Source organism: Astatotilapia calliptera, chromosome 23 (assembly GCF_900246225.1).
Source record: "Astatotilapia calliptera chromosome 23, fAstCal1.2, whole genome shotgun sequence".
Lineage (NCBI taxonomy): Eukaryota > Metazoa > Chordata > Actinopteri > Cichliformes > Cichlidae > Astatotilapia > Astatotilapia calliptera.
In genome coordinates, this window is record NC_039323.1 from 9,482,804 (window position 1) to 9,493,290 (window position 10,487).

Here is a 10,487-nt window from a genome sequence, read left to right on the forward strand (position 1 = left end):
TAATTCCGTTGTTTTCATTCAAATTCCCGTGCTTTCATTCTATTTTTTTCTCTTTTCATTCAAATTCTGTTGTTTTCATTCAAATTCCATTCTTTTCCTTTAAATTCCATTCTTTTGATTCTAATTCTGTTGTTTTCATTCAAATTCTGTTGTTTTCATTCAAATTCTCTTCTTTTCATTCTAATTCCGTTGTTTTCATTCAAATTCTGTTGTTTTCATTCAAATTCTGTTGTTTTCATTCAAATTGCGTTCTTTTCATTCAAATTCTTTTCTTTTCATTCTAATTCTGTTGTTTTCATTCAAATTCTGTTGTTTTCATTCAAATTCTGTTGTTTTTATTCAAATGCTGTTCTTCTCAATCTAATTCTACTCTTTTTATTCAAATTCTTTTGTTTTCATTCAAATTCTGTTCTTTTCATTCAAATTCCATTCTTTTCCTTTAAATTCCATTGTTTTCATTCAAATACTGTTCTTTTCATTCAAATTGTTCTTTTCATTCTAATTCTTTTGTTTTCATTCAAAATCTGTTCTTTTCATTCACATTCCATTGTTTTCATTCAAATTCTATTGTTTATTCTCAAATTCTGTTCTTTTCATTTTAATTCCGTTGTTTTCATTCAAATTCCGGTGCTTTCATTCTATTTTTTTTTGTTTCCATTCAAATACTGTTCTTTTCATTCAAATTCTGTAGTTTTCATTCAAATACTGTTCTTTTCATTTTAATTCCGTTGTTTTCATTCAAATTCCCGTGCTTTCAATGTAACCCTTTTGTTTTCATTCAAATTGCGTTCTTTTCATTCAAATTCCATTCTTTTCCTTTAAATTCCGTTGCTTTCATTCAAATTCTGTTATCTTTATTCAAATTCTGTTCTTCTCATTCTAATTCTACTCTTTTAATTCAAATTCTGTTGTTTTCATTCAAATGCTGTTCTTTTCATTCTAATTCCGTTGTTTTCATTCAAATTCTGTTGTTTTTATTCAAATGCTGTTCTTCTCATTCTAATTCTACTCTTTTTATTCAAATTCTTTTCTTTTCATTCAAATTCGATTCTTCTCATTCTAATTCTTTTCTTTTCATTTTAATTCTGTTGTTTTCATTCAAATTCCATTCTTTTCCTTTAAATTCCATTCTTTTGATTCTAATTCTGTTGTTTTCATTCAAATTCTGTTGTTTTCATTCAAATTCTCTTCTTTTCATTCTAATTCCGTTGTTTTCATTCAAATTCTGTTGTTTTCATTCAAATTCTGTTGTTTTCATTCAAATTCTGTTGTTTTCATTCAAATTGCGTTCTTTTCATTCAAATTCTTTTCTTTTCATTCTAATTCTGTTGTTTTCATTCAAATTCTGTTGTTTTCATTCAAATTCTGTTGTTTTTATTCTAATTCCGTTGTTTTCATTCAAATTGCGTTCTTTTCATTGAAAGTCCATTCTTTTGATTCTAATTCTGTTGTTTTCATTCAAATTCTGTTGTTTTCATTCAAATTCTGTTGTTTTCATTCAAATTCTCTTCTTTTCATTCAAATTCCATTCTTTGATTCTGTTCTTTTCATTCAAATTCCATTCTTTTCCTTTAAATTCCGTTGCTTTCATTCAAATTCTGTTCTTTTCATTCAAATTCTTTTGTTTTCATTCTAATTCTGTTGTTTTCATTCAAATTCTTTTGTTTTTATTCTAATTCCATTGTTTTCATTCAAATTCTGTTGTTTTCATTCAAATTCTGTTGTTTTCATTCAAATTCTGTTGTTTTTATTCAAATGCTGTTCTTCTCATTCTAATTCTACTCTTTTTATTCAAATTCTTTTGTTTTCATTCAAATTCTGTTCTAATCATTCTAATTCTGTTCTTTTCATTCTAATTCTTTTGTTTTCATTCAAATTCCGGTGCTTTCATTCTAATTCCTTTGTTTTCATTCATATTCTCTTCTTTTCATTCTAATTCCGTTGTTTTCATTCAAATTCTGTTGTTTTCATTCAAATACTGTTCTTCTCATTCTAATTCTGTTCTTTTCATTTTAATTCCGTTGTTTTCATTCAAATTCCCGTGCTTTCATTCTAATTCTTTTTTTCATTCAAATTCTGTTCTTTTCCTTTAAATTCCGTTGCTTTCATTCAAATTCTGTTCTTTTCATTCAAATTCTTTTCTTTTCATTCTAATTCTGTTGTTTTCATTCAAATTCTGTTGTTTTTATTCTAATTCCGTTGTTTTCATTCAAATTCTGTTGTTTTCATTCAAATTCTGTTGTTTTCATTCAAATTCTGTTGTTTTTATTCAAATGCTGTTCTTCTCATTCTAATTCTACTCTTTTTATTCAAATTCTTTTGTTTTCATTCAAATTCTGTTCTAATCACTCTAATTCTGTTCTTTTCATTCTAATTCTTTTGTTTTCATTCAAATTCCGGTGCTTTCATTCTAATTCCTTTGTTTTCATTCAAATTCTCTTCTTTTCATTTAAATTCCATTCTTTTCCTTTAAATTCCGTTGCTTTCATTCAAATACTGTTCTTTCCATTCAAATTCTGTTCTTTTCATTCTAATTCTTTTGTTTTCATTCAAAATCATTCCTTTTCATTCACATTCGATTCTTCTCATTCTATTTCTGTTCTTTTCATTTTAATTCCGTTGTTTTCATTCAAATTCTGTTGTTTTTATTCCATTTCTTTTTTAAGGAGCCGTTCGCAACTCTACTAACTAACCTTATGAATAAAATAAAGTTCACTACCAGTAACATCATAGCACCCACCCAGCTGTACTGTATAAAAACTCTGTCAAGCTGGCTAGAACGCAGTACGAGTTATTGTAACTGACGGTAAAAAGTCAGCACAACGAAAATAAACTCCACCTAAACTTGGTATATATCTGACCCAGATAGACTGCAGGTCATAACTTCTTACCTGAAGTTCAGTTCACCTGACACTCGGACCGGCGGCTGCCTCGGGTCTCTCCTCCTGCCTCACCTTCCCTCATCCACCTGCTGGCCTGGAAGCCCCACCATAGACACCACCAAACAACTGAGTTATTTTTACACATCGACCTGCATCTGGCCAATCCACCACCTCTCATTGTTCATGCCATTACAAAAAAAATAAAAAATAAGTCACCGGGCATATGCCCGGTATGCCCGATGGCCAGTCCAGCTATGTTTACCTGCAACCAAATCTGCAGCTCCATACAGCAATGTTACGACTTAGATTATATCTTATAACTCATAACTCTTATGTTAGCTGCCCTCAGTAGCATACTGTCTGATATATTCCACGGCTGCAATAATTCTTTAAGTGTTATTCTTTCCTTGGGATTCTAATTTCACCGAAGTTTACTAAACTCAACAAACTTAATATTACTTACCGGGACATTTATTCTGTCCTCATTTTCTTTCATCGAAAAATTGTTTCCTGCAGTGCCGTCTTTCGTGCTTGGCTCTCCTACCTTTGCTAACGTGATGCACATAGCGCAGAAACCGATGCTACATTCACTTACACTCGGATATCTGAGCTTCACCGTAAAAACATAATCGTACATTTGATATTTGATTGAATTTTATTGTTTTGCCTTCGGGGTGGCACCTGGGGTGGCCAGTCTGGTTGGGGGGTGGGGGGTGGGGTGGCCTGTGCCCCCCCCCCCAGGCCACCCCGCTGGACACGCCACTGAGCAAAGACTAAAAGGGAAAAAAAAAAAAGAAACAGGGCAGGGTTCGGTGGTTGAATCATCCGTCCCCACCAATGCCAAAACCAAATCTACGCCCTTGCCCTCACTACACACTTTATACACTTTTCTCAGACAGGCATGACCATTTTCACACTCTTCTCTCTTGTTTAAACACCCTCAAAGGTGAAACCTTGGTAGAAAAATAAGTCCAGTATTATAGAATGAAACCAAAGGCACCCACAGTTGCCTTTGACGGTGCAAAACGTTTCATCGACATTGTTGTGTTTGTTGGGGAGAAAACAAACATACAATAATGCACTTCAGAGTCACACTACTAGCGATCGAAGATTTATGTAAATTGGACAAGCTGAACTCATTCTGTACTGTACAGGACCACGGCACGAGATTGATTGACAATCAATGATCTACAGCCAATCAGGACGGAGAACACAATGCGCTTTAAAAAAATAAAATAAAATAAATCATGCAAAATTGCACACACAAAAAAAAATAAATCCGCGAAACACCGATTCCGCGAAAGGTGAATCGCGAGGGACCACTGTATAATATTGCAATTAAATGTTATTTCCCCGCAACTGCTGGTGGCACTGTTTTCTTGTTTGGAAACTGTAGTAAGAGTCGGAGAAGAAGAAGAAGAAGAAGAAGAGTGCCATCGCGGAGCTGTTTCCGGTGCTACGTGTAAACAAAGCCTGTTAGCGGCTCCGTTAGCGGCTTCGTGAGGACGGACCGGCGGAAATCAGAATCCGCGGATTCGGTTACGAGAAAGTGGGTGATGGAGTGAGCAGAGCCGGCGGGATGTCCATGGAAGACCCGTTCTTCGTCGTCAAAGGGTCAGAACCGCGTCGCTAACACAGGGCTAGCAGCTAACATTAGCCTGCGGACAGGTGATAGCTGATCCATAATCGATCTGATCGTTGATCTGTTTCCGTCAATAGTGAGACCGACGTGTGTGCCGGAGCAGATTCACGGCAACTAACGTGCTAACGTTAACATAAACGTGTCTTCACAGTTAGTTTATTAGCATGTTAGCCTGTTAGCTTTGTGTGTTTTTTATCAGATTAAAGTTTTAGGAGGTGTTTTAGACCGTCTGTGTGTACCACGATGATGATGATGAGAAAGAGTGAGAGACTCTATTTAGATCAAATTTACCAGCTTCTGTTTGGAGCAGGTGGAATGAAGCTGAAACAGCAACAATTAAAATAATATAATAATAACATTTGGATAGGCGACAGAGAATTAATGAATGAGTGGGTGAATAATAATAATATTGTTATTAATAGTAATGATGACATTTCCAGATAGGTGTATGTTTATCAGAGAGTCACAGACCTCCTGTATGTTGTGGAGGTGAAGCAGTTTGTGCAGCAGGCGAGATCAGGATGATCCGTGGTGGAGAACACTTTGTGCACTGGCTTCGTTTCCACCACAGCTTTATAGTGTCTGCAGCCAATCGCAGAACGCTCTCCAGATCACTTTCTATGGTCTCTTGGTGTCTCCAACTTTTATGATGCTCCTCCTCAGTGATCTGTGAGGGGTGTGGTGTGTGTTCTCTCATGATGTTCCCAATGAATCCCAAAGTGAACTGTGTCTCCTTGAACGTATAAACCACCACACAGCAGCAACTGCATCATGTTAAATGAAAGTGACCTCCATGATGATTGTATAATACACTGTGCAAACTTCAGAGGCTTAAGACGTTTTCACCTCTGATCTCAGGTGGGCGAGGCTGGCCTCTCAAGCACCTTAATCACTTGTCACATGAGGGAACACCTGTATCTCCTCCTGATTCACACACAGGACCACAGCTTGTGCTTATATCGCTTCTGATTTCAGCCTGTTTGAACGTTACAGATGAGATGTTTGATTTTATTGATCAGTGATATATAACCTGTTTACAGGTGTAACATTACTTCACCCTAATAGGTTCCTTTCTATAAGTAGCTTTTTGTTTTGACATAATCAGTTCCTTCACATGTTTTCTTCTTTTTCATATTTTGCATGGAGAATGGGGGACATGGCAGAGTACAGATAGTGAGCCATGTGATTTTAAAAACATTTTGATTCCTTGGCTCTGTAAAATAACAACCGGGTGGCTGTGCAGATTTGACTGAAATTGTTGCTGGACATTTAAACACTGATCAGTAAACGATCCATAAAGTTGACCCTCCAGTTTTGTATTTATTTAGTTTTCCAGTTACCTTACGTCACATGAAAACACCCTGCAGCAGATAGACCTGGTTCTGTTTCTGGTTTGTGCTATTAAGGTTCCTCTGAAGCTCAACTTCACCTGTTTGTTTTTTTGTTTTTGTTTTGTTTTTTTAGCGAGGTGCAGAAAGCAGTCAACGCTGCTCAGAGCCTCCATCATAGATGGAGCGAACTGATGGTGGAGGGAGGCGGAGCCTCCAAGGAGGAGATAGACTGGACGACCAATGAGCTGAGGAACAGCCTGCGCTCCATCGAGTGGGACCTAGAGGACCTTGACGAGACAATCAATATCCTTCAAATGTGAAGCCAGCAGAAACACGCACAGGTGTATATACAGGCGTACTGGAAAGGTGAATACAGTTTTATGATTAGAGCATCTGATATTGGCTGATTCGTTCAGCTGTGGAAAAAGAAAGAATGAAGAAGAAGAGGAGATGTGTATCACCTCAAAACCCTGGACAGTGAAGACAGTTTTGTTTGTAAATCTTCACATAGACCTGGTGCACAAGGTGAGATGGAGCAATTTGTTTGGTTCATAAATGGTTAGAGTCTGTTTGATGACAATTTAATGAAGAAGAGGAGGGTTAACAGACTCCTCCCCTCCCACTGCATCTGAAGCTGCTGATTGACACCCGTTTCCTTGTACATGCTGAGAGCAGATCAATCAATTAGTAATCATTAATTACATATTTACAAACACTGAAATTGGCTCCAATCAATCACTGATTGTGAAGACAGAGTAAGTGATCGTGTTGAATTTATTAGAACAGGTCCCTCTTCTATGGAACCAGCTTCTAGTTTTGATTCAGGAGACAGACACTATTTCTACTTTTAAGATTAGGGTTAGGCTTCAAACTTTTCTTTTTGCTTCTCTGGCTCTGTTCCACAGCATGGTTCTGTCTTCATCCCCTCATCCCTAACTGATCTCTCAGAAGGCCACCCCTCACTGAGCATGGTTCTGCTGGAGGTTTCCTTCTGTTAAAAGGAAGAAACCTCCACCTTTCTACTGTCGCCAAGTGCGTGCACATAGGTCGTCTGATTGTTGGGTTTTTTTCAGTTTTCTCGGGCCTTTACCTAACCTAACACTATAAAGCAACTGTTGTTGTGATTTTTCGTCATTAACTTCAGCTAATATATTAAAATGTGTTTCTTATTTTGTTAAATATGCTCTCTGAGCTGAACTAGGTTTTACTTTCATCTTTAGCATGCATTAGGGGGCTACATGCCACCCCTGAGTTGAGGTCACGTCACCAACATTGTCATTATGTAACATGTTTTATATGAAAATAAGATAATTCTTCTTAACGGTAAGTTTACGTATTGTCGAGTCGAACCCAAAGAAGTTCAACCTGGATGCTGCCGAGCTGTCTAAGAGGAAGGCCTTCATCAACAGCATGCGGGTTGCCGTCAAGGTAACTTTATTGACAACAGGAGATCAATGGCTCAGACAGAAGGACCCAGTCATATTCTAATAATTTACAAGGTAGATCGTTCAGGTGATTGATTACCTGAGATGTCCAGAATTGATCGATTTGATTTGCTGCTGTGTTTGTTTTGCAGGAAATGAAAGCTCAGATGTCGATTCCACCTGCTGCTTCTGACCGAAAGAACAAACAGGTAACTGTCACACCTGCCTACGGGTGATCCATTACCCGAGACTGCAGAACCTTCAGGGCACCACAAGATCTCAGTTGGATCCTCTTGGGGTCCTCCTGTATACCTGGTCTTGGTGCACGTGTAACTGTTGTTGTGACCTTCAGGCTCTGCTGGGTGAACGTGGTGCTCAGGGCCCCATATGGCAGCCTGGTGCAGATAAGTACAGCCGACTGGACCACCAGCTACAGAACGCTAACTCTCAGATCATCGAGGAACAGCAGGTCCAGCAGCAGGTACAAGAACACCTGAGAAACCTAAACAAGTTTTCCACCTTTACAATGCCGCTAAAGTGTTTCCTGTCTCTGATAGCTGATTGCGGAGCAGCAGGATGAGCAGCTGGAACTTGTGTCGGGAACCATCGGAGTCCTGAAGAACATGTCGGAGCGAATCGGCATGGAGCTGGATGAGCAGGCCGTGTAAGAACCGAGTGTAGTAAGAGGGGTGGGTGGGAACGTCATGTGACTACAAAATGTCAGAGTGGTAAAGGTGATTCGGTAAACTAAAGTTCCTGTGATCCCTATGTCGGTGCTTTCTCAAAGGCATTATGTTTGTTTTTGTTGTTGTGTTTTTTTTTATGTGACGATTAAAGGTCACTTCCTGTTCTTGCTCCTCACCATAGCGGCTCATTGTCTGCTCTTTTGTATATGAAAAAGCTTCAGACAGCTTTTAGTTTCTGATATAGTAATTTCCAAATAAAATTTAATTGAACTGGAACTTTATTTGGCCTGTAATAAGCAAAGAGGTGAGGGGGGAGTGGAGGCACCTGTCAGAGACTTACTGATGTCCTTCCTGCAGGATGTTGGATGACTTTGGCCATGAGATGGACAACACTCAGTCCAAACTGGACAACGTAATGAAGAAGCTCGCCAAGGTGTCCCACATGACCAGCGGTAATCTGCCCAACAGCACATGAAACAAGATATGAGTTAACTCAGAGGGGTGGGCAGGGTTTTAGATGTTCAGAGCTGATGAATCAGAAATGATCAATTAGGGCAGGAAATTTTGTAGCTTTAAGCTGATTTGGATTTATTGATGATGATGATGGAATTATTGATCTTGCTGTAGTTCTTCCCTCTGCGGATTGAACTGAGCTGGAGTCAGTGTGACTACCTGTATTGATGAGGTGCACTCACCTGTACTCATCTTATTAACTCTGTGTGTTTGCAGATCGTCGTCAGTGGTGTGCCATCGGCGTGCTGCTTACCATCCTCTTCATCATCATTCTCCTTTTCTTTATACTCTGATCAATGCCTCCACCTATCGACATGAAATCTTAATCCCGTTTACTGGACTCCATTTATACTCTACTGAACATTCTTTGGACTGTGCTGAACTTTATTTAGACTCTAATGGACTCTTCCTGCTGATCGGGAGTGAACAGCACTTTTGGTTCCTTGAGTGTTTAACTGTTAGAACCACCTCAGAGGTCAAAGGTCATGTTTGGTGTGGTTTTGATTGGTTGTTCTTTTTATTTAAAACTGAAAATAACAAGTTTCACTCGAGTTTAATGTGGACTTATTCTGCTCCTTTGCACAGTAGCTTTGCGTGAGTCACAGCTCAAAGTAATCCTTCTTTTATTTGATACTAGGCCTTGGTGCAGCCCCTCAATTTATCCTCCAACACTTCAAGACAGTCTTATTGGCTGCCCCTCATAAACAGAAGGTATGAACAGCAGGTGGGTGGGGCTTCTATCCTCTCTCTGTGGCATCTTCCAGATTCAAGAATAGAAAAAATGTTGAGAGCAGTCTGAGCTCTTGGCTCACAGGGAAAACTATATCCTCCTGAGAAACAAGGAAAAAGGAATCTTTTTGTGATTTCCTTCCTTTTTGGAGCTAAAAGAGGCCACCCAGACACATGAGATCTCAATGTCAGGACTTAGTAGGGTAGAACAAATAATTCAAAACATATAGACCAAAAACAAATGTACATTAGAGAGGAAATGATGAATAGGCTGGTTCTCAGGAGGGTATGCACTGTGACCTAATTATTAGAAACTTTAATACAAACATCCGTCACAGGAGCAGGAGACACACGACAGGAAGTGAGGAGAGCAGGTCCACTTTAAAGACACTTTTATCCAGTTGTGTTGAATACTAATTTTAATTTAACTCACATTTAGTTCAGTTCAAACTGGTTTAGTTCAGTTTGAACTTCATGGCAGTACTTTACAGCTAAAGTAGAAACACTAAAATTCCTGTTTTGTTTTTTGACTGAAACCGTTTTATTTTGTTGTCTTTTTTATTTCTGTTTCCTGTATTTATCACATGTGCAGCATATTGAGTGACTTATTGACCTGTGGATGACTTCCTGTGGCTCCTTTAGTGTACTATTCTGAAGGCTGGTGAGCAAGTTAGTTAAAACATGAAAATGGATGACGGCAGCAACAGCCAGTCACATTTTCCTAGATATCGGGTTTATGGTACGGCGTGACGGTGGCAATTCTCCTGGGGCCGCTAAAATGTTTCCTGAATAAATGATCTCAGTGTTCTGATGTCTGACTGAAACGCAAAACAAACTGAAATAAAGATTGTGACAAACCTAAAATTTCACCTGCTTTTACACTAAAGATTAACCAGACTGCTCATGTTTCCGCAAAACTTTATTCCTCACACTAAACAAGAATAAATAATGAGTGTCCGAATGGAGAAAGCTGTTACAGATCAGTGATTGATAAAAGTATTATCTGGTGACCGATGGTATGATATGTCTCGAGCTTTTTTTTTTTTTTTTATTCAATAAAGAAAAGAAAAGAAAACAGACTTTGACCATTTGATTAAGGTACATTTTAATCCAGTCTGACTGATTTCAATTATTGACCAATGAGTTTTTCACTTTGAATAATTTTCTTTTGGCAGGTTCCAGCTTGTTTTTAAACAATATTTTTCTTTTTCTTTAACAAAAGCAAAACAAACACAGACAAAATAAAAAACCAAGCTACTTCATGAAAAAAAACCCAATAA

The 10,487-nt window shown here is 38.0% G+C and overlaps 1 protein-coding gene across 1 annotated transcript; it reads left to right on the forward strand.

The window, feature by feature from the left end:
• Positions 1 to 4,268: 4,268 nt before the first annotated feature.
• Positions 4,269 to 10,107, forward strand: stx6 (syntaxin 6). Its single transcript, XM_026158655.1, has 8 exons — positions 4,269 to 4,496; positions 5,989 to 6,158; positions 7,189 to 7,283; positions 7,432 to 7,488; positions 7,632 to 7,760; positions 7,837 to 7,943; positions 8,323 to 8,417; positions 8,695 to 10,107. Exons 1-8 carry the CDS (start codon positions 4,462 to 4,464, stop codon positions 8,769 to 8,771), a joined length of 765 nt encoding a protein of 254 aa, XP_026014440.1. The 5' UTR covers positions 4,269 to 4,461; the 3' UTR covers positions 8,772 to 10,107.
• The last annotated feature ends 380 nt before the right edge of the window (positions 10,108 to 10,487 follow it).

Excerpts from the sequence above, each read along its gene's own strand:
- stx6 (XM_026158655.1), top strand. The coding sequence starts at position 4,462 with ATGTCCATGGAAGACCCGTTCTTCGTCGTCAAAGG. Across the intron at positions 7,489-7,631 it reads CTGACCGAAAGAACAAACAG|GCTCTGCTGGGTGAACGTGG; the intron begins GTAACTGTCACA and ends TGTGACCTTCAG. Across the intron at positions 7,761-7,836 it reads AACAGCAGGTCCAGCAGCAG|CTGATTGCGGAGCAGCAGGA; the intron begins GTACAAGAACAC and ends TGTCTCTGATAG.